Here is a 25,916-nt window from a genome sequence, read left to right as displayed (position 1 = left end):
CTATGTCTTCCTTTATGTATTTATTACTTCCTAGATACAACAACAAACAATGTCTCAGTGACTGAGCAATTTAATCCCAATAAATAGTGTATTTTGATCGTAGCTTTATTGTACTTACTATAATAAGGCTGTATGCTATATACACTGCTGGTTGTATAAGGAGTATTTGTCAGAAAGAAAATAAGGATTATATTCCATCTGTAGTATTATAATACTGTAAGATTTCAAGCTTGCATAAACTCCTTATTTAGCTTAATATTGTGCATATAATAGGAGCACTATTAAACGAAATAAGAACTCCTTAAAACAGCTTAAAATTAGACGCCGCATTTTACCGCTAACACTAATAAGCATCTTACTAATATTATAAATGCGAAACTTTGTGAAGATGTATGTGCGTTACTCTTTCAACAAAATCTACTGGATGGATTGTTATGAAATTTGGCACACGGGTGGACATAGGATACTTTTTACATTTTTAATTATTTGATTAATACATACTTCTTTTCTTACTAAAACGAAAACCCACAGTCCACTTTGAGCTCCGTGTAACCGATTAAGGGCAAAATTCATTGAACACTTGATTATAAATCAGCTCATGATAACACTTTTAATGCCAATACAAATAACATTTAAAGAAACACGTTTCCATTGGCGTTGTCCAAGAAAGTACATCGTTTATTCCGCCCATGAAAATATTATAAACTCGAAGCCATAAACCTCACACTTCCATTCAACTTTAATGAGTATAATGCAGCTGCGATGCAGTTACGATAAACTACACTATACTCGAAACCCATTATGAAATTTACGGGTAGGTATTACACGAAAGTAGGTCAGCATTACTTAGCCCTTTCCCACCGGCTTTAACCGAGCGTGAGCATCGAGAAAAAAAAATCCTAGCGCCAAAATATTACGTTTTTGTGAACAAGACCGGCATCGCTCGATCGTGCGGATACCTCGCGTCAATTAAATGCCTACCGAAACAAGTTACGACCGGACAGTGGATAGCTAGTCAGAGTCGAAGATGGCTGCGTATTTTGGGGGCGGAGGTCGGTCACGTAAGTACTTATTATTCCCATTAATTGTTTCAATTTTACAATAGTTTTCATTGGTTTTATATTATAAAGAGTTACTTGATTTATGAATATAGTTTACATTTCGTAGCTACTGAAAATAAATGTGTTGGAGAGAGACAAACTTTGATCGTCACGATCGTAACGATCCGGTGGCAAGTGTACATTTATATGAAAATTTTGCCGAAATTCATGTATCTATTATTCATTATTTATTGACATTAATATGTTTAATTTTGCTTTTTTAGACACAGTTCTTCATGATGAAGATATGCTACAAGACGGACATAAGTCCGATATTGATGAACTGAATAATAATGTCATTGATCCAAATATTTTTGAAGACATCTTTAATAACCAAAGTTAGGATTCTTTGGAAGAATTTAATAATGATTCAAGCTCTAGTTGTTCCACCTTTTAGCAACCACCAGCAAGTCAGCCATATTCATCATCCCAGACCCCACCAACTGTACCTGGTTCGGGAACAATAGTGTCAACAGGACGTATTGGAGCATGGAAGCAAGTACCATTTTGTGATAAATATCACTAGTCACAGCCACCTTTTGGTCCTGTTCAATTGCCACAACAGTATTTTGAGAGAATTCTTTTAATCATGACTTTTTTGAAATGGCATCTGCCTGGACAAATCAAAGCAAGAACTTAAAACGAATGCTCAATAATTAGCTAATCTGTTCGGTATATACTTGATTATGGAAGTTATACCACATCCCCGTTTACCCATGTATTAGAAACTCAACGTCAGATGGCCACTGATCACAGATAGTATGAGCAGAGATCGTCTCCTACAGCTTCACTACTTCACTACTTCTACTTCTACTGACTCATCACCACCGCTAAAAGAAAACGAACTTCCTAACCAGCTCTGGAAAGTTAAACCCTGTCATTGATTGCGTTCTGCGTGCATGTTACAAGCTTGAAAGGGTTTTTATAGTATCGGTGAGCAGATGATTCCTTTCACTGAAAGTCGTCCTGTAAGGCATGTTGTGATGAATAAACCCAGACCCGTGGGATTGAAAAAAAATGTAGCGACTACAAGTGACAGTGTTATGGTTGACTTTGAAATATGCACAGGTGCCAAAACAATGTCTGATAATACCAACCAGGATCCAGGTCCTTTTGTTTTGGCTAAATGAACAACTACAGAGAGTTGTTCATTTAGCCAAAACAATAGCACCAGGATTTTTACAACTGTTCCTTTGATTGAAGAATTGCAGAAAAATGATTTGCACAGTACTGGTACCATAATGTTAAATAAATCGAATTCTAGGGTGAACTTCTATAAAATTTGTGAAGGATAAAGCTGTTTTGCAGAGATCCAGTAGCATTCGAAAAAAAGGAACGCTACAAAGATATAACTCAAAATGTTAAGTTGAACTAAAAAATTAAGAATATTTTTTGTTTTAGGATTTTTTATTTGTTACCTTCCCTTACAAGAAACAATTAAAAATATTATGGTCAAAGACTGTCTAAAGTTTAATAAAAATATTACTTTTCTATCCAGTTTCTTTGATTTTCCCTAGAATAATGTATATTTATCCACGGCCTCACGATCGTGCGCATTGTAAATATTTCCTGACGCTCACGATCGTACGGGCCCTTTTCCCAGGAAGGTAAAGGTTCAAGATTTTTTTTATTATTTTTTAGGGCTTCCTTAGAGTCATATTAACATGGCAAACCACATATACAAATCGTTTTCTAAAATAAAAATCGCCGGTTGGAAAGGGTTATGACAAACGCCTTGACCTGCTGGCGGGGGGCGTCTCTACGATTAGGTACCATCGACCACAGTGCCCCATGAGAGATTTCTAAATAAAAATGTTGCTTGCCCAAATCAGGGAATATTATCACCGTTCGCGTTGCTATATTTGTATGCCGGCTCCACACCATCGTCGAACGCTAACGCGAATGCATGACTATTGCGTAGTTTAAACGACCGTTTTTATTTGCCACAATAAAAAAAACCAGCAATACTCGTATATGCCGTATCCTTCAAAGTTCGGCGAAATTTTCCGCGATAGTGTGAATTGTGGAGCCGGCAGTAGACTGATATCAAATATATTTCACAAGAAAATGACTTTTGAATATTTACAATCTCCTTGTCATTCATTCATACATGTGATATTCGTATAACAGTTTAAAGAAAACTTAATTTTTTACATCTTTCATAACATAAACGCTTATATCACTAGAAAAGTGTTAGAACCATCTGTATTGAACTATTAACTACATATTCTATGTTGCAGGTCAGGTCTCAAGGGAGGCCCGAGCGGCCTCGTAAAGTACAGTTAGAGGATAAGAAAACAGAGTTTAAAATCTTAGAGGGACGGACCGTTATCAATAAGGACAAATTGTTATTCGCCATTCTTGCTCCAATTTTAAATAACTCAAATACGTGTTGTTCTATCCTACTAATGTTATAAATGAGAAAGTTTGTGAGGATGTGTGTATGTAGGTATGTATATTTGTTACTCTTTCGTGTAAAATCTACTGGACCTTTGGTAATTTGGTACACGTTTAAAATATAATCTGGAATAGGTAACATATAGAGTACTTTTTATCCCGAAATTCCCACGGGAGCTACTTTATCATAAACAGGGTGTTGGACTATGACTTACTTTTAAGTATTTATTACTTCCTATATACAATAAAATAAATATGTATTTATTTTCACGTTATGTTAGGTGAGAATTATTGTTTACGTAACATCAGAAACTCATCATCACCAATCATTCAAACGACACCACTGCTGGGGCACAGGCTTTCCTTAGGGATGGATAAAGAGTATTGACCTATCTCACGGTGACCCGCGAGATAGGTCAATACAATATTCCTTATTAAAAAGACAGAAAGTTACATCAGAAAGCAAAAATATAATTTTTTTAAACGATTATTATGGTATTTTCATAAGTAGATAAAGGTAATTATAGAAAACGTTATTAAATGTGTTATGATAAATTTAAAATTACTCTAGACAGTACTACGTAAAGCTCAATGCAGATGGCGCCACTAGTATCTTCGCAAAATAGAGAAAACTATAGATAATGTGCCATATACCGTTTCGTTCGCACAATGAAGAAAAAACGCGTAATACAAATACTTGAGAAAGAACAGGACCGAACACTAATGTCTTTTGTTCTTTATCGTACCTGTTTTCATGAGATAGGCCGCGAAGTATGGAAATGTTTTTAATTTTATGGATTTATCATGTTACATAAGGATTTGTATATGGGGCAAAATATTATGTTTTCATATACATATTTGATAGATATAGCGAATGTAGTCGTGGTCGATCAAGTTTATTGAAATATCGAATTAGGTATGGAAAACGAACACCTTCAATCCAATACGGGAACACTAAGAGTAGGTTGCACCAGTCAAAGTTGACGTTAACTTGTACCTATGCAAAAAATTCCGACATTTTATCAAACCATCGGCGGCGCACAGGTTAAAGTCAATGTCAGAGTTAACTGGTGCAACTCACCCTAACTGAATATTAAAACATTCATTTAAACTGACGTTTGAAACTGTAAAACACAACAAAAAAGTGACTGTTCCAAGCAATTTATGTCTGTATTTAACTCTGTCATTTTTATTTTCAGGTAAGAAACCCATTTAGTTCACGAAGCCCACTTTCGCGTTGAAAAGCATACATTGTAAGTAAAGTTTCAGTACCCATAGACCCAAGCTAACCCTCACGGGAAGTGAGCCTGATTATTATATTTGTTTCTTCTTCGGCTTAAATATCATATTAAGAAATATTTTGTTTGTTTGATATAAATTTATTGCATAAGAAAACACAACCCTAATAATATTTTCTAGACCACCGACATGTAAAGAAATATAAATGCAATATACTTACCTAAATGCTCCAGCGGATAGTTCAAACTTTATTTTTTTATTAAGTAAATTGACAGATATTGTTTAGTTATAAAGAGTTATAAGGATATTAACATAACGTCGAAATTATGCAAACGCTCATTTAATTTTACAAACTTTGTTGTCTATTTAACTTTGTAAGAGGAAAAGCCACAAAGAGTAACAAAAGCCTAGCTATTGTTTAGTTAGTATTCCGCTATCACGACCGTTACCGCTACCGCGCCCGCTGTCAATGCGCGGAGCGGTAAGCCACGCCATAAATCCACGGATAGTCGTACAAACCGTTTGACGGGCACAACCCCTAAATAATGGGCGGAATTTCGCGCCATAGACCACGGCATAAACTATTAAAGAGGCGGCTACAATCAACGACGGTACGATTTTATGAGTCGCGTTTGCATATTGAATGGACGCGTGACCACTTCGGTTTGCCAAATGGTTCCGATTTTTCGCTTGCAATTTATTTTTAACATAGATTTGCGGTTTATTAGCAGTGGGCACAAAGAGGCTGAAATGATGATGATGATGATAGACTTGCGGGTAACTTTTGTTAATACCAGTTTGTTCCTTTGTCATCTAAGTTCGAATCCTGGGTGCGCTTTCCTATACTTTTCTCTGGCATCCATGGATAAAAGAGATTATATTTTGGCATCTCAACTAAATTCTTATTTCAGTTTTTCGATTAAAACAAGCACTATTTTTTCATTTTAATATGCCTAATTTCTTTAACACTTTAACAATTAAAATAATAAAATAAAATATCAACAATAATAATATCCTAATGATCAATAATATACAACTCTAAAAAATACAATTATTACTCCGGTGGAGCTTCTGCAGCTTCCTCTGCGGGAGCCTCTGCCGGAGCTTCTGCGCCTTCTTCAGCAGGTTGCTCTGCTGGTGGTTCGCCTTCTTCTGGCAGTGCATTGCCTTCAGCTGGCGCTTCACTTTCCGGTGCAGGGGATTCAGGTGGTTCACTCTCCATGTCAGGAGGTTTTTCGTCTCCAGCCTCAGTAGATGCTAGTGTCGCAGTCGCTTCACTTTCTTTAGCCTCATCACCTTCCTGTGCTTCCTGTGGTCCCTGTGCTTCAGGCTCAGATGGAGCTGGAGTAGCTTCCGGTGGTGGGGCAGCCTCAGGTGGCGCCTCTGGAGGTGGCGGTGGTGCCTTGTCTGGCGGCGCCTCTTCAGCTGCAGGTGTCGCAGGAATCGGTGTGGCGGGGGCTGGCGCTGCGGGAGCAGCAGCCGCCTCTTTCTTATCAGCTTTTCCTTTCTTATGTTTATGATCCAAAGGCAAGTATAGTTTATAATCTTGTGGCAATTCTTCTTCTGTGTACAAACGTTCCGAGAAGTAGATTCTTCGAAGACGCACATTAGCATGTATTTGTACCCGAAGAGTTTCTAAAAACTGGGAGCCATACGCTCTTCTGGTAAAATCTGATAAGTTGAACTGTATCTGATTCCAACCGCCAGCTAGACCTATTGGCATGGTTGTGCAAAAAGGTTTGATTTTAGTTGTTGATTGGAAATTTGATATTCTAAATCGTCTGCGCATATTTTTGTCGTCAAGTATAGTTATTTCAAAAGAAAAGTACCTCTTTAAATTCTTGACTATCATTACAAGAAATGGAAGTTTTATGCCTAATACTTGATTTCCTCTTGGACAACTTATATATGTAGTTGCTACATTGGTGCTCACAATCTCTAACACTATGGAATTTACTTCAGTATCCGTTAGTCGCTTTATGTGCCCATTATTCACTTCCATATCCCATATGGCTAACGGGTTCGATCCGCAGCTGTAGAAAATCGACAATAATCCATTCTGATAAGTATTTTTGAACATTTTGTTAGTATAAAAATTTCATTTATTTACAGCTTTCGGTACGTCAGTGCATGACATGTGAAGGGACGCCAGCCAATGCTTATGATTTTGACGTTCCACTTTACCTGCCAGTTTTATTTGATACTACGATTTTTGGAAAGGAGTTTCGTACGTAGATCGAGCGTTGTAACGAAACTCGTTCGCAAGAATTATTTTTAAATCCATAAGAGTTAAATAGTCCATAAGATGTTTTATACCGTAAGAGCTCATATTTGCAAGATATTACCTATATATTTTTAAAAGTTGTATTTTGATTTCACGTATATATTATTAACTAAAGAACATGGTCCGAAGAAATATTTATATGCAAATCGATCATTGGTCAAAATATTTGCAAAATTCAAAAGTTCTTAAACAAATAAAATGTGTCGGGGCACTGAATATACTCATTACTGGTACCAACCCAAATGAACACTAAAAATTAATTCAGTACACAATGTTTTTATATCTGTGACTCACTACTATTTCTGAAGTCTTTTTGATGACCTTAAAATAATAAATATTAGGAAATTTATCTAGAAGTTGATTATAATAATAAAAAGACACTTTAAAATAGATCTGATATATTTGAAAACTGTTTGACTAACATATCTCTAGAACCCTTTTGTATAGTATAAATTGTATAAATTCAAGTAAGAGTAATGCTGAAACTGTACTCAATATTAATATTACTGTTTTCACACATACAATGAACTAAACGAACCAATGAACTAAATGACATATTTAAAACTTTCAGTTAAATTTTAAGAAGTCGAAGATTATTGGGTTATATCTTACCGTACCTTAGTTCAAAATATATCAAAATCATAGCTGTCGATTTGGTTTTTATATTCAATGTGGTGGCATCTACCAGATCTAATGAAATAAATTGATTCCATTATTCAAATTCAGAGCTTGGCAACTGCAGACTCATTTCGATATCCTTGATATTACATAATACACGATATCCTTGATATTATATAATATCCTTGATATTACATTGATTGAAATATAATGCCATTATCTTATAAATTACATTAAACTGATGTAGCATTTGACTGATCAATTATTACATCAGTATAATACCCATAATATTTTCCACAGTTATTAATATAACTTTACTACTGAAAAAAGGAAAAGAGATGTGGGAGTGTCTCTAGTCGTTTATATTTACAATGCGTGGGCGCGCGTATTAACTGGATAACATCGGAGTATTGTCTTTTTTAAAATTTGTGTCGATCATGAAACACTTTTTGGTAAAGGTCGGTCATTACGGGTTTAATAATAGAGGTTACAAACTGTAGACATTAACATTACTTAATCATATTAATGCAATGCAAAAAATTGGCGTACCACAAGGCTCCATTCTGGGACCTTTTCTGTTCTTAGTTTGCTACAATGATCTGTCGAATAGCAGTCAGACATTGTTTATTGAATTTTATTTGAAAGTATAATAGAGCATAGTACAGAGAGAGAGAGAGTAATTGAGATATAACAGGGTAATTCAAATACTTACAAAGTAGAAACAACACTCGATTCAGTCGAGTGAACATCTTCATTGTAAACGTGGTACCGTTCGGCGGCAGCACCAACTTACCTCACACTTTCAGGCAGATTAGGAATATAGATAAGTTTGGTTACCAAAGTGGATGAAGGGAATATATCTGTGGTGCTTACCCACGCATTGGTAAATCTATTTTTACAAAGTATCACGGTCACAATATTTACGGTCAGTGTTTAATTACACGTATATTAAAAATTTATTAGTTAATGTCATGTTCATAAAATACATTTCAGTAGAAAATAATTAATCATAAAAATAAAAATAATTCAAAATAAGGTAATATAAATTATAAAAATAATAAAAATATTTTCATGTTTCATTTTTGAGTATCGATATATCGATAAAAATATTGATTTTAGTTGTCACACATTTACATTAAATATGGAGCAAGCTAAAGGTGTATTTATATCTACGCGTCGTCATGTGGTGTCGAGAGGTATTTATTGTATAGCAATGTCGTGACACATTGGTAACCAGTTGCATCAAAAGGCATTAGCTAATTGTGAATATCTATAGCCGAACTTCAATATTATGTAATACCGTTTGCACAAATCACAATATAATATAACAAGTTATAAAATGGGTTTGGATTTCGACGTCATTAACCATGCCACCGTGAACTTTTATCAAAAAATGGATTTTTAATAAGAATTTATTAGTACGAATATCATTACACTATAACAAATTATTTTAAATATACAACTAAAAATACTGCAATTATACTGATTTCTATGGTTACGGCATGCATATTTCGCGTATATAAACAGGAGTTGACACCTTTGCTTTTTAAAAAATGTATGTTCACTCAGGTGACGCTTCTGGTTCGGCTGCTGGTTGTTCTGCAGCGGGTTCACTTTCAGGAGGGGCTTCGGCAGGTGCTTCGGCGGGAGCTTCGGCGGGTGCTTCAGCCGGTGCTTCGTCAGGTGCTTCGGGGGGCGCATCAGCGGGTGTTTCAGTGGGTGCTTCGCCAGCTTCTGTGGTCTCTGCCTCAGGAGCCCCTTCCAAGGCTGCTTCTGCTGCACCTTCTTCTACAGGAGTCACCTCTCCTGTTGCTTCACCTGTCGCAACTGCTTCGCCAGATACTCCTGTATCAGTCACTGCTGCAGATTCTGTTGCTTCAACTTGTTCGGGCGCTGCTTCAAGTGGAGCTTCTGAAGGAGCCACCTCAGCAGGTGCAGCCTCTTCGGCTATCGGAGCCTGATCTAGCGGAGGAACGGCATCAGGTTTCACTGAATGTACTGAAGTTTTTGATCCTGGTTTCAATTCACTCTTAGCCATTTGCTGTTGTGAAGTTGACGGCTTAACATTTTCTTTTTCACTTTCATCAGGTTTTGCACCCCTTTTAACTCTCGCATCTTTACCAGCCAAAGGAAAGTACAACTTATATTCGGGCGGTAATTGATCTTCTGGAATAAGTTTTTCAGTAAAATATATTCGCCTCAAACGAATATTGGCATTTATTTTTAATTTCTGCACTTCAACAAATTGCTTCTTGTAAGCGCGTCGTGTGAATTCCGATAGATTGAATTGAATTTGATTCCATCCGTCTGATAGGCCGATAGGCATCACGGTGCAGAGAGGTAATATTTGAGTTGTGCTTTGAAAATTAGACACACGAAATCGTCTCCTCGTCCCGGTGTCGTCAAGTATAGTAACTTCGAAAGAGAAATATTTCTTAAGATTCTTAACAATCATAACTAGAAAAGGCATGGTTATACCCAGCACTTGTTTGCCTTTTGGACATATCATGTACGTTGTACTTACATTAGTTCCGCCTATTTCTAATACCATTGACTTTATATCTTGATCTAGAAACCTCGTGATATATCCATCTTGAGTATGTGTTTCCCATATATTGAGAGGTTTAGAGCCACAACTAAAGAACACAGTAAGCATGCCTCTCTGATATGAATCTCTATACATCTTGTTTACCTAAAGTAATAAGTATCTAGAAATATGTTAGTAAAATTAAATAATCAGTTTCTTCTGTATATAATTATGTCAAAAGATGTGTCAATATTCACCGCATAATGAAACAAACCACTAAGAATGAAAAGCAAATAAAATATGTCATAAGAGTAATAAAAAGTTTGTATTGACGTATTAAAAAAAAGAATTAATATCCACTTCTACGTAGTAGATACCTTGAATCGTAGACCATGGATTTAATAAGTACTTCGTACAACCTACTAATTCCATAGACAGACAGAGAGCGTAGACAGAGAAAACTAAAGATAAACGCCGTCATAATTATCTTTTTCTTTTGCTCGTACAAGAAAGAGAAATGCTTATTATAAATACACGAGAAGAAAGAAACTAGGACGATTTTCCCCAAGGACTTTAGGCAATTAGCATGTATCTATAATAATAAACCACTCGTCACCAATACGGATCACTAAACAAATAAGCGCGTCACATGTAACTGCAAAATCTTCAACAAATACACGTAGAAATAAAACTTTTAAAAGAAAGAAGCCCGCTCTCTGTGATTTATCTTCCCATTTGTCATCCTCGACACTAGGAAAATATGTCACACAAACCCACAGTGCGCTCACACACGGCACCTAAAGCCCCAGACAGACTCAAATCAAAATTTAAATAAAATTATATAGATTATGTAAAATATATAGCTTTATCTCCGTGACAAATAAGAAATATTATTTAAAAATTATATCTGTCGGTCACATTTCGAATGTATCAGTTCACCCTGCTGTCACAAGGATCAAGCCATATTTACAATGTATATAAGTAGGTACGTCATTATTTACATCAAATTTTACTTAAACCCAGAGGTAGTAAGTAGACTTAATCTATTGCCGATTTTATAGGAGCAGGTGAAGTAGAAGCACCATTGTAATTGAAGTCGCATCAATAAGAATCGCGTCGCAGACATCCGCGAACATGAGGTGTACTGTACAATCTTAGGTCTCTTGCCACAACGACCATGACACATTATTAATGGACCTTTCGTTTTTTATAACTCCCATAGATATTCATATTACTAAACGCGAATACTCACGGAGCAATCTCGGTAAGTGCCAAATTATAAAATAACAATATGAACAAAAGGCTTGTTTACGCGACACGTCGCGAGTTTAACTAGGGCCCAAAGAAAATAACATTTTTGTCGTTTGTAAATCACGTGACTTCTACTATGCTGCCGCCCTTAGAGAGAAGTGGTGCAAAAAATCTGAGGCGGCAACAAAGGAAAAATGAAAAACTGCTTCGCCACTGTCTTGATAAGGAGTACATGCGCGAATGGGCGTATTTTGGTGCGCTGTCGCGTGATGTCGCGTCTGCTAAAGTTTTTGTACATATCTGTTTTTTTCCCACCCAAATATTTTAAATATTTTCCAGTTTAGTTTTTTCAATAAGCGATTTATTGAATAAATGATATGATCGAATGCTCACATGTTTTTGTAAGATTGAAAAATTAAAGTGCAGGACGTTGAAACTATAGAAATAGAAACGTCGACTCTATTGAAATTGAAAACTCGCTCGAAAAACTTACAATCAATTTATTTTGTTTACACGAAAATGAATTCAGTGAATTTTGTTTCCGTAGCGGCCATTTTATGTAACTGTTTTATAGCCCTAACTGAGCTACAAATAAAGCAAGACCCAGTGCGGTACGACAATATCAGGTGCCATTTTAAGTGCCCATACTGACATACGCGTATGCATGTATTTACGTGTAACCTGTGCTGCCGCACAGCGTCGTGCAGCGATCCACCGCTCAGTAAGGACCGAGAGGGGAACAAACCCCACACGTTATGTAGTTAAGATATCAATGCTATTTTTTGAAATCAATGGCGTAGAAAACGTTGCCGATAACGAGAACGGATGTCGGAACGAATAAATGAATAACGTTGCTGTATTTCTGATAAAACATATTTTTTTGCGATGTTATTGTTTGGAGAATGCCATATTATTACTTATTTGTAAATAGTATTGCAGAGCTTGATTACATTTTGTTTACAATAGAAAAGATACAGCCATGGATTTATGAGGTTTGGTTTTTTCTTTTTCTCGAGCGTCGTCCTGGTTTTTTCCATAGCCGTAAGGCGTATTAGTCTAGGGTCCGCCTTGCTACTATTTCTTCGCTTCTTGCGGTATTCGGCATTTTTAGTAGTCAAACCATTACTGGGACTAGTTTTTTGAGTTTACCCGTTCTCTTCCGAGTTAAATATAAATTATACAGGGATAAATCACACAGATTGAGTTAGCCCAAAGTAAATTTACGACTTTTGTTATGGTATACTAACTCAATGATACTCTTATAGATAAACATAAATAAATATATTAGGACAAATCACACAGATTGAGCTAGCGCCAAAATAAGTTCGAGACTTGTGTTATGGGATACTAACTCAACGATAATGTACTTTATAGCAAATACATATATAAATAAACATCCAAGACCCGGGTCAATTAGAAAAAGATCATTTTCCATCATGACCCGACCGAGGATCGAACCCGGGACCTCTGGGTTCAGAGGCAAGCACTTTGCCACTGCGCCACTGAGGTCGTCAAAGGTTATAAAGGTCTATATTTATATTGTTAATTTGATTACATACCAACATATTTTTCTTTTTTATATATGTCTGGAATCCTGTGTATCTTTAAGCATTATTGTAGACTCCCATACATTTTGTTTTCCCGTGACGTTTCCTTATATTCGCTATTACACTATGTAATAACCATACATAGGAGTCAAGTTATTCGTCTCACACATGTGGAAAGCCTAAAACTCCTCTCTTTCTCTCTCGGATTCGGGTCACGATCTTCCCGCGTAACAACATTACAGGCATACAAACAAGTGTTTATTACGATTCCATTAACGTCAAAGATATTCCCGAATGGTTTTCGCGGGCTATGTTCCTATTGTTTTACAAGCCTGTAACTTGCACAATTAGTATGTTGGTTAGTGTTCTTCAAATCTTGTGACATACATTTTCCCCATTTACTTTTTATGAAATATTATATAAATTTTTATGTACACGTTTAGTTTGGATAGCAATAATTTATAATTATATGTATGATGGGTGCACCCAAGATCCACTCCCGAAAAAAGAACGCAACTTCAACGGTCTACTGGACAAACATGATTCATTGTCACGCATTGAATGACACATGATCTCTAACTATAAAAAAAAAACATTATTTTGTCAATTCACTAAGATTTATTTGCAAAAAATGTAGCTAATCAACTGCTAAACATGAAAACAACCAACATTACAAATTCAGAGTTTACATCTAAAGCTAATTTCCATCAATCATAACCTTAAAACACTGTCTTAAAGCCCGCCCTCCACCCCAGTATATCACAAAGAGATAAGACCTCAGGAATGCGAGAACAAACGGCCAAGATATATTTCAGATAAAGATTATTTATACTTGCACTGTCTTATTTCACAAATCCAATTTTCGTGTGAATACACTGGCTGGTTGTAAATAAAGGAGACAAAGGCATTACACTGTTCAATACATTATTCCGGGCACGGATGTGGCGCAAAGAGTTTTGTAAACCGCTTGTGCGTTTTTTACCCGCCCGCTGGTGTAGGGTTACGTTTTTCATTGTTTACGTATATTTAGTTAGGTCTTCTGGTTTTATACTTATAATTTCGGTGACTTTCTTGTTATTAGTGCTGAATTATTCCCAAAAACTTTATTATACCGTACAATCAGGTATTTACTACGCATATAATATATAATAGTTTGTAGTAAGTGATTTTTGATTAGAGAAGTCAACTTTATAGGTTTGATTATTTTTTTACATAAAATCTTAAGTAACCTACGCTATATTTAAATATATATATAATACGCTATATGTTCTCTTTTGGAAAAAATCTTGCACCTTTGAAAACTTTTGATTAAGAAAACTCCCTATAAGTTGTCTATGCGTAGATTCAGAATAGATTTTGTCTATGAATGTAGAATTTAACAAGAATACGAAGGTTTTATAATTCACAAAATTCTTACAGAATCATCTTCCTGGTTAAATTCGCCGGACTTAGCCAGCCCGGGAAGCGATCCGGGGAACAATGTATCGAAATTAATATCTGGACGGTGGACATTTTGTCCGGTATGCGGGTAATTAAACGGACACGAGAAGTATTTCCGTCGTCAACGCTGCAGCGGGAAGCCGGGGAAATTCCTCCTTAATCTTCTGTGGTTTCATTAAACGACATATTTTTTTCTCCATTCTTGGCTAAATAATTTGCTCATGAATTCCTGAATTTTTGAAACTAAGACGTTAAAAAAAATGCCGGATCTTAAGAGGTTCAGCTGCAATGCAGCTAAGTTATCAGCACGATCGGGCTTAGCTTGGTTTTCTTAGCATCTCCATATCGAGAATCTGAACCATGCACTGGAACGTATTTTGTCGCAGAAAAATCAATGGCGACGAGAGCTGCGATTTTTATAGCGTATAATAAGCTTAGTGACTGGTCGATATTAATATCTTGATGAGACTTTCCTTTTCATTGACCCGTAAACTGTTTTCCAAGATATATTTAGGTATTAGCTTGATATTTTTTATAAAATTGTGTTTTTAATAATCTTGTTAGAACATTGTTGCCATCTATTTCTAACCTGAAAACTCCTTTACTTTGTTTATCGAATTGGATCAAACACTTTTATTGTAATCTTCAAATTCATAGAAAAAATTAATAATTGAAATTAAAATTCTTTGATGATAGAATATATCATACTTTTAACATCAAATTTACAACCAAGCCAAGAAACTACGTGCATTGAATAAATTAATACAACAATATAGTAAAGACTTCTAAAAACAAAAATTCTACACAGATTCACAATTTAAAAAATTGCGGCTTTAGTAACACTGGCCAAAAATACACCGACGTTACAACATAAATTGGCTGCACGTATTAAGTATTTGCAGAAAAATAAATAAGCCCTGCCAAGAATGCATGCCAAGACTATACCAAGTTCCTTTTTGTTTCGTGCCAATCTATATAATAAATATGAAATGCTGTGCAACGGCTTTCAAACCTATATTTCCTTTTTAGTATAGTGGAGAGTACATTTGAAGAATTCGATTGGACTGTTTGGGCTTCTCTTGTATTTATAAAAATATAGATATTCATTTCAGAATCAATACAAAATCTGCATTTGATTTGCAGAACATTGCTTTGATCATCTGCACGAATACAATATATAGTGTTACACAAATATATTTTCATGTCACGCGATAATATACGAGTAGGTACATACCATTAAAACATTATTATAATATTTCAGATCAATATAGGGCGTTTTATATTATACACAGATTTAACTAATCTACGCGCCCGTAGTCTTACGACATATGAAAACTATGTTCATTATTGAATATAGAAGAAACAAAATTTTCCAATTCTAATTTCCAACCTCAAAATGAGTTCCCATTTTCGATAAATGTAAAAGATAAAGTGTCAGAAGATTCAGAGCTTTCATTGTAACATTTAATTTACCCGGTTTTCGTGTCATTAATTACACAGTTTAAAAGATATTTGTTCAAAGGACTATGTAAAAAGTTAATGACATGTGAAGGTTCCGTTGGAAATCCCGATGTAACTGTTAGTGCGTTAAATGGCCCGTGTATGGACCCGAATTAGATGCGACAAATTTTGTACTAACGGATCAGCTCACAATTAAATTTAATACTTTGGTAGATAATGTTTTCGGGACGGATCGTCATTTCATGTATGATAAATCCCAACTAATATTGTGAATGCGAAAGTAAGTTTGTTTGTTACCTCTCCACACTTTTCTTTAAATTTCTCATATAGTTAAGAGTATGGAGAAGGACATATATACTTTCATTTCGGGAAAGAGTACAGTACATGTTCTCGTAGGAAAATCACGCAGACGAAGCCGCGGGTAAAGATGATTTTTTATAACTTACTTTGTAAGTACATGAAGTTTATTAAGTGTGTAGTATCTCATAATGATAAAACCGCATGGAAAATTTCAGATTTTTTATGCAGATGTTGATTTTCTTCTTTTCCATCGAGTGTGTTAGTGGCCAGTACCGAAATTAAGTTATGGACTTATGTAACCCTGCTATTACTATTACCATTTAATCTTGATTCTAAATGATATAATATGACTTTGTTAAAAATAACTCAAGAAAAAATTAAAACAGACGAATGAAATACCTACTTATTTTGACTTTACCTTTGTAAGTGTAAACGTTATGTTTGCAAGTTAATAGGATTTTACAAGTTTAGATGGTTAAATTATTAAAAAGTTTTGAGTGCAGACCTACAATACTATCATAATAATAGTACTAAATGTTTTACCTTACTACGATCCGTAATCGCAAAGTGAATTAAGACCGATTTGTTTTTCGGAATTTAGGCCCAAGAGATAGAGAGTATTTGAATACCTAAAATTCGACAATGAAACAGACAGAAGCGTAGGGCGGCTTTGTTTTACAATAATACGCCAATTGAAGTAAAAATCTAGTTTAAAATGTAATAATCTGAAGACCACAAGCCATCACACCCCAAAACGTCTCGATAACAGCAAAGAACCCTCCTAAAGAGTCATTACATACGAAAAGGTCCACGAATTTTCATCCAGCAAATGCAATTTTCGACAATAAAGTGCATATGGTCCATTAGAGGTAGTCGAGGTAGTAAAGAGGGGCTATTATGAGAGTTTTATATTCACACTTAGGTTTATTGAAAGGCTCGTGCCACATTCAGATGCCATTGTTTACGAAAGTAACGTTTAGCGTCGTAAACTATATGGTGTAAATAATGGAGGTGCTTTTAGTTGAAATGTAAAGTAACACTTTATGCATAAGGGACTTTTTAGTGACCTAGCTTTATATTGTGCTGGGTAACAAATGATCCAGATGTATTCAGTAGGTAGTTGCCACATTTTACAGGTTTATTAGGATCAAGAGCGAACAAGACAACTTTAATTCCACATCTGCAGAATATGTCAAAACATTATTCAATTACTATGATTTGGTTTTCATAGGTGTGTACCTCCCAAAATGATTTCTAATGCCATCACGAAAAATAATAATCTTCGTTCAATAAAATCAAGTCAATTTGCGCGGTGTATCTCCGAAATATTTCAAGGTGACGAAATACATCATAAATCGCGTTCCGCGGCTCCGACGTGTCTATTCCACCATATTTCGGATACAGCCTTCATCGATAACGATCAGCATCAACCTCAATAAATCTGGCGTTATAAAAAATGACGCTCACAAGCGAACGGTATCGAAAAAATGAAACCCTGATATGTTGGGATTAAGAAGCGAACATCAATAAGTAGCTTTAGGAATTCTGAACGCACCGGCAGACGGCAGACGCGGGAAAAAATTGAAAGGCGACTCAAATGTGTCGTCTGAATATTAAAAAGTTGCTGAATAATGCAACGGGGGCTTCAGAATGATATTATATGTAAGACGATTGACGGAGCTATTTGCAAACCATTAGAACTGATAACTCTTGGGGCTGAAGAGAACTTTACACATATGAGCTCGTTTCATGTATAAAAATCTATGAAGATCATATTAAATTGATTCAATGATAAGAAAAATTAAATATCCTACACTGACAAGAACGTATATCATATTTCTTGATAGCTTTGTAGCTCCCTCCATTTTCAACTCTTGAACGGACTAACTGCTAATGACCGCCCAAATACTGGTTTTTTGTTTTCGTGATTATAACTGCTAGTTCAAAGCAGAGGCTCTAAAAAAGAATAACCAAAATTCACCTCTTCATTTGGTCATAAATTATAGCTGCTGCTTTCTAAAAAATACAAAATTTAACCGAAGGAAAACTTAAATCTATCACGAAAACCAGCTGAATGTTTGCTCCAGGTCAAGTTTAATTAATTGTAAAAGGGCAGAGTAACAGGATTAACTGTTGAAAAAATATTGGTGACTGCAAAAACAAATTTACGTTAATTTTATGCTAAGCCTCGCCCGAACTAAGCTAACCGTTCGGGTGTCAATGCACGGCTAAAAGATTCGTAAGTAATACCACAAATTATGAACAGCATAGAGATGAACACGGGTAGAAAAAGACTCAGTTCGCCTTTTACTTGTTTTTGTATTATTTAAATGAGGATATTTGCTACACAAAATGTACTAAAAGGCATTCTATGAATTTTGGTACACGTAATATTAGTTACCTGTAATAGTACATAGTGTATTTTATGTCCCAAAATTTGGGTTTTTAAGAGAATAATATAGAATATACATAAATGTAATTCATTATTTCTATATCGTTTGAATTTTATTATATATTCGTATGAGTTCGATCAGTTGCTACTTCTGTAATCCTGATTTGTTATAATACAGAGTTGGTCATTACTGGGGATAATCCGGGTTGAGTGTGAAACAAGGGGACAAAACAATCCATATATATTTCTAACTTTAGAGAGACTTAGACTGTACTGAAGACGAATTGTAAAGGATAAAAATAAAAGTACGAAGATAACTCAACTAGAAAATTTTAAACAAGAGTAATTTTAGTCGACTATCGTGTATCGTATTTGAAGTAACAATGACTATTTATTATTTGATATGATTATTATTTAAAAGTTTACAATTAAATACTATCTTCAAAAAAACTAAATCAGTACAGTACAATAATCGTACCTAAATCAGGAAATTGTGAAGGCAGAAATGAAAAACCTACATTATAATTGTCAAGAAAGTCGTTGTTTTATAATTTTGATTTATAAAAAAGAAAGTCATTGCACATAAAGAAATAACAATATGTGTCACCGGCACTTTTATTAAATTTTTTACTGTACAAAATTTACCTGAAATAAAATTTATTTAATAATACAATTGCCACGACCATGAGCCATGAGAAAACTCATATTCTTCAATATCAAATTCCAAATTTAATGACCATAATTGAGTCGGGGTTTATTATTAAAAGCCGCCCTCATCTCTAGGCGTAAAAGGCGTGAAACGAGACGGTAATCACGTGATATTTAGGTAATATGGCCGCCGTAATCTTGGCCAATTACTGGAAAAAACCAGACGAAACCAGTCAGCGATGCGAGCGGGCCTCCACCGCAACGCAATACCTTTGACCTATTTTTGTGCCAATTACGTGTTTGATGTAAGAGCTCACATAGTATAATTCCATCTAATTAGATATCTCTCTCATCTGAACATGTTATACACTTGATACGATATGATGCCTGTAAATATAATATAGAAGGAAATATAAAAGAAAGAAGGGGCTCAGGAAGACCAAGAGATGATAACACCAGGCAAATCAAAGAAAAAGAGAACATCTCTCATATGAAAGTTTTTTCCGTTACATTATCGGAAACACTAAATAAGACAAATATTCGGCTGTGCTTTTACGATCAGACGCATGTCTGAACTCAACCATTTTGGGAATGCTGTTATTGCCGCAAGTGTCAAGACCTTAATCATCGTACATATATACTATCATACTCGTACCCGTATATCGAGAGAGAGATATATAGAGAGAGAGAGAGAGAGAGAGAGAGAGAGAGAGAGAGAGAGAGATATCTTTTTTTCCAATGTAAGATTTATTTATTTATTTACCGCTGTCACTTCTTATATTGCTGTAAAAGTGTTATCTATGCCTAAAGCTGGAAGATGGTGAGAGTTGTAGTAATGTCTATGATATCTACAGTGTTATCAGATTTTAACCTATTGACGAAAGGATTCAACTGAGGAGGAGACTTACATACAACAATAGTTCCTATACCTATCATGATGCGACCGTCTTAACGAGTAGGGGATAAAGTTAGGGGGTGTCCGGATATGTCCGGGGTGTCCGGGGTCCGAGATTGGAGGGAGCGGCATTATGTGCAAGGGTGCTGCAAGCAATCTGTCGGAATGGCCGGCCTACATTGATTTATACGTCATTATAGTGGCTGGAAGAGGCAGTGCCTTTGGTAATGCGGAAACTTTGATTATGGATTAACTTCTAGCATTAGAAGGCCATATTCCGCGGTTCGTGGTTCCGCCCTAGAATTGGTTGCCCTACAAGTGGTTCAAGTATAGGTCCAATATATAGGTCCAAGTCGAAGCGACTATGTGACTCCTAGGCAGCTTATACAAAACAGTAGCATTCCCAAGAAGGGTTGACATCAGGCAAGCGGCCGTCAAAAAATCGCAGCCGAATCTTCACAATCTTAATAAGGTTTTTTCTTTGAGGTCGGTTAAAAATAGGAGCTTAAAAAATATCCATACTGGATTTGTATGAAAAACGTATTTGTCACGAATGATACAACGGTAACCTTATGACTATCTATGTTATGGCGTAACAACTTCAAAAACCGCCGACCATGCATTCCGGAGCCCAACAATGCGTATAAATCAAATTTTTATTGCCTCCCAGAGTTAGTGCACCAATATCTTAGGAGCTCATAACGTTTAAGATATTGCTCGGTTAGCTTTTAAACCAATCGTTTTTAATGCACATGATGAATAGGAGTAAGTTATGATAGTGAATATTGCATACAATTTGCTGAAGTTTCCTTACTAGAAATAACATATGCGAACGATTGTGGGCTTTTACACCGAATATACCTAATGAAATTTTATAATTTTAAAAGATTGGTTACGTAAATTCATTTAATCGAGTACATATCTCATTTTTATTATAGGCACATTTAAATTTTATTATGGCAAGAAAATTATAATATATCTCATCCGCAATTATCTATTTATGTCATGCTTACAAATGTTAATAATAAAATTATTAGGACATATATTTCGATAATAAAAATCCATGGCTTTGTGTATTCAGCAAAGATGTTTCAAATTTTTTTTATTATCGTTCGGTAACGAATCCGAACGATATTCAAAAATAGAATACTATTCCAAAATCAAAATCGAATAGACTCTTATGAAAATGAAATCGAGAAGCACAAATTTAGTAGTCCGTTTAATTGCCAACATTCCGACGGTGAGCTCGGCAAATTGTTTTTGCTGGCAACACCGATATTTCATTATTATAACGCCGCATCCAGCCGATATGACAACACATGTTACGCCCGTTTTATATCGCTGATTTAATTTGACTGTTATTATTTATCTATCGACTGAACTTTAATATTAAAACGATGTTGTTGGATTGCCTGCACATACAATGATGGTATGGTAATTTTGAATGAAGCTGCAATGGACAATGGAATGACTATTAATTTAGATATAATACAAAATAAGCATAGATAAACAAAAAGAAAGAAAAAAAACGGATGCCGGCAGAAGTGAACGTGTCCTGACGCAAGTAACATTTTTTGCCCATCACAAAAAGGACACAACGCCCGTAAAGAAGTTTTCACTCCAAAAAATGTTCACTATCACATAGATAAATGAAACTATTTTCACCATGTCATTGTTATGATAAATTAGTTACATAATTTATCTTTAAAATATAATTACTATTTATCAAAAGCCAACTGTTTCTAATGGATATGAAGTATTATAATAATGAATTATTTAATATAATCAGCGTATAATTGAGAGCCTCCTAAATTCTTGGAGCTGTCCGCCGCACCCGAACCTAATTACATTAACATTAGTGCCGATACAATGAACAGACACTGTTAACCCTCACATAGAATATAAACAGGAATACAGAATAATAAAGTCGATAAAAAGTACCTACGCGATGCATGTAACTTAGAATATTATAAAACTATGAACTATAAAATTATGCAAGAGAGCAAGAAAATTGTTCGTTCTTCACCAATATCGCCATCAAATATCAACAGCATTCATAATATCAGTGGGATATTGTACAGTCCACTCCTCAATGTAAATTTCATAAGATTTAATCCACATACGGTGAAACTAGTTTCAGTAATGTATGTAATATTACTCCGGTTACTAAAAATGTTTAATTGATTAAAATTATACAATATCGAAATTAATGAAGAATCTAATATGTCATAGAAAACGTCTATGACACTATAGTATGCTTTGTCATTACCTTATCAAAACAAAATATTGTGATCCCTATTATCTTTTACAACAGTTTACATTCAAGTCAAATAAAGAAAATAAATGGAAACATTAAGTTATTACGAATACAAACCTTTTACAAATCCGTTTCCCAAACGTGCCGGGTGGATCACTTTAGCCGAAATTTGATGGATTCCGCATTCACAGATGTTTTGCAAAAACCAGACGTCGGTATCACGTAATGTTGTTTGTGGATAAAACGTATTTCCCCATTTCATTACTTTAATATCATAGGTAAGCAAATGTATTGAAAACTAGCTGTTACAAGATTACTGTTAGAACTTATTATAGAAAAAAATGATCTATAAACTAATATTTTTCATGTTGATTATACTCTTGGGTTGTTAGGATCGATCTTATATTAGCATTTTATTAATTTTCCAGTTCAATGCTCATAATTCAGGCTCTTTCTTAGATTCGTTTCGCAAATTGGATATGAAGAATACGTTTTATAAAAGCCACATACCTACAGACCACGTGATAATAAAATAAATATTAATTTATTGGCAGCTAAGAGAACAATATTTACTTATAAAATTCACAACACTACATTATCATTCACGTAATCCTACTAATATTATAAAAGCTAAAGTTTGTAAAAAATTATGTACGATTGTTATGAAATTTGGTACACGGTTAGTACTTTTATCCTGAAATTCCCATGGAGACGAAGGCTTGAGGCGCAGCTAGTATAGTATATATAATATTAAATTTACTAATTTGATTGTAAAATTTTTATTTACCAAAATACTTTTTTCATTGGCAACGACAACGCTCGGTAACACCATTTCCTAAGCGCATCTAAAATGTTCCATTTCCATAGCAAGCAGCCACCTTACAAAATCGAATGACTACAAATTAACTTTTTTACTTGGTCCCTGGCACGGAACGAGATTCTAGCTTTGCGCATGTAAACTGTATATCTATAGACGACGCAATTTCCCTACCAAATCGAGTGTGAACGAGGCACCACGTTTAAACCACCGCTGTTCCCGCTGTTTTTTCTAATCCATAGACTATAGACGTGGGGCTTTTAGCGGGAAATTAATAGCTCAGCAAATTGTTGTTTTTGCCGCTCTTTATTTTTTACTTGATCGAGTTACTAGTTAGTTTTTGTATTTTGAAAATATTGGACCAATAGCTGTCGTGTGAATATTCGTTTTCGTAAACATTCGTTGCTTTTAAAGTCCAAAAACATCATACTACGAATCCTTAGGATTCTTCAGTTCGATTATGATTATTTTTTTATAATAATTGGAAAATGTATTGTGGCTAGTGACTTTTCTTTAGAAACATTTTGCAATGCAAAGCCTTACTATAGAATAATTTATATCGGTCACAGTGGCACGCTTGTTTAGTACGACCCCGATTGAGCCACGGCCACGCCCTAAACACCACACTTTACGGTCTGTGTACAACGTTTTTTTCTCCCCGAATAATATATAGCTAAACGATGCTCGCTTGATTGTCCGTAACTTTGCTATTTTATCCTTTGTTAGGATCGCTTTTTGTAGTTTCTACTATGAAACTCGAATTTTCCGAACAGATGTGCCTTGTTTTTTTTATTCGCAGTTTCAATTGTTTCATTGGTATATAATTGGAATATTTGAGTAGTTCTATGTGTATATAGAGCATATACATGCAATAGAGAAAAGCAGGTGAAAGTCAACCAAAAATATTTTAGGTCCCAAAAGTTGGACGATAAATTCTCACTAGCCATTAATTAAGTACATGGAACTGCTGGGGACAGATTTTCTAATCAAAATTTTACTTAAGTAAGCTGTATTATGTGATTATACTGTGACAGATTGTAGTTTCAATGTATCTAAATATGACGTTTTTCTCAATATGTATGAAATTAGTTCTATTTAATTTTAGTTTTATAGATATTTATATTAGATATCAAAATAAAACTTAGAAATACTTTGAATAAACAAAACATCGTTTTACAGTTTTACTTTTCTTCCAAATTTAAACAACAAAACACGATCGCACCCCACCTACCAATGTCGAGTCGTTCAAAAATCGAACGTCACCAAAAACAAATATATGTTCGAAACAGAGGCACAGACAGCTACAAGGGGAGCCAAAACCGAAAATCGCGCGTGACCGGAGGTTAAAGACAAGTCGGTTGAAGACACGATAACGCCGGGGGCTCCAATCTAATTTGCAAATGCATTTCCTGCCTTTCAGCCAGCGCCGGTGTGAGACCCCCTTTACATTTTTAACACACGAGTTGAGATTTCGTTTAAATCTGATAGAGAAGTAGTGTGTTAAGGGGAGTTGGCAGATAAGGTTATTGAAAATTTTTATGGCGCTTTGGTTGTAATAGATAATAATTTCCATAACCATTTTAGGCGTAGATATTTTTATTTGGAAGGGTAAATACAACACTATTTAGGTAGATTAATATTAAAAGATAATTGTCAGTACTTTAAATTTGGTTAGTACTTCTAAATCGATATATCTTCTTAAATTCCCCTCTTATTTCATATACCAGATAATCTCTTGGATAACTAAGTAAAAAAAAGTAACTAGAACAAATAACTTAGTTAATAAATTCTGTCCCAAGTAATCCGCTCTTAATATAAATGGACAAACTATCAAGCTATTTGCCAAAGACGAAAGTGCAAAAGTATCAAAAGTTATATATACATCGAAAAGCGAAAATCAATCTTTCAATGCCTATCGCCCCTAAAAGGAAAGTTGGGTGGGAATCAATGTATACGCACTTAAACTTGGTTCAGCCAATTCGGCTAATAGTCGCTATTTGATGGCGTTTTGCCAAAGTATTTCCATAATCGGTTACGATGATGCCGCGGTGAGAGACGAGTGAATGAAAATAGAAGTTTTTTGCCCAGTAGTGGGCGGTAATATATATCATGTGATAGTAAACAGCGTTGCAATTATAGTTATGACTAAATCGTCAACTAAAATGATGTGAATAACAATATTGTGTAGTCTCATCTCATCGTTATCCCACTTACGTTTTTATAGGTATTATTTCTTTGCTACTTAATACAGCTTCATTATCATTAATTATCAGACCATTGCAATTGACTCACTATAATTTGGCAATTTATTTTTCAATAATGTTGCCATTATTTTAGTGTTGCAAGTTATAAAATAAAAAAACCACACCATTGCTTGAACTAAAGAACCAATATCTTAGTAAGTAGTAAGATTTTCTGAAAAATATGTGAAGTCTCTAAAACAATGACGTCAGCTCATACGACGCAGCTCGGGGCGTCACATGCGATGAATGAGTCATATTACAAAGAATCAAAGACTTTCCAACAGAAGTGTTATATTTCTTACGCGACTTTGTTCTGGTTTATATTTTATTCGCAATTCGCACAAACATTCCGTGGAAAATCTTTACAGCGACAGTGAAATATTAAATCTATTGCATAGGTAAGAAAAAGATAATGTATTTTCTTTCTTTTTATTCATAAGGACTTACTGATCCAAATAAGTTTTAAATAATCTTCTCAGTGTCTCGATATTATAATGAAA

The 25,916-nt window shown here is 34.9% G+C and overlaps 3 protein-coding genes across 5 annotated transcripts in view; 1 reads left to right on the top strand and 2 right to left on the bottom strand.

Moving 5' to 3' along the window:
- The window catches only part of Sema1a (Semaphorin 1a), a 318,087-nt gene that overhangs the window by 178,951 nt on the left and 113,220 nt on the right, over positions 1–25,916 (top strand). The window lies entirely within an intron of this gene.
- LOC128677778 (cilia- and flagella-associated protein 20-like) lies at positions 5,675–6,901 on the bottom strand. Its single transcript, XM_053758869.1, has one exon. The coding sequence runs from the start codon at positions 6,814–6,816 to the stop codon at positions 5,791–5,793; it is 1,026 nt and encodes a 341-aa protein (XP_053614844.1). The 5' UTR covers positions 6,817–6,901; the 3' UTR covers positions 5,675–5,790.
- Positions 7,428–10,432, bottom strand: LOC128677777 (cilia- and flagella-associated protein 20-like). The gene has a single exon (XM_053758868.1). It carries the CDS (start codon positions 10,319–10,321, stop codon positions 9,200–9,202), a length of 1,122 nt encoding a protein of 373 aa, XP_053614843.1. The 5' UTR covers positions 10,322–10,432; the 3' UTR covers positions 7,428–9,199.

Source organism: Plodia interpunctella, chromosome 18 (genome assembly GCF_027563975.2).
Source record: "Plodia interpunctella isolate USDA-ARS_2022_Savannah chromosome 18, ilPloInte3.2, whole genome shotgun sequence".
Lineage (NCBI taxonomy): Eukaryota > Metazoa > Arthropoda > Insecta > Lepidoptera > Pyralidae > Plodia > Plodia interpunctella.
This window is presented reverse-complemented; position numbering and strand designations above follow the sequence as displayed.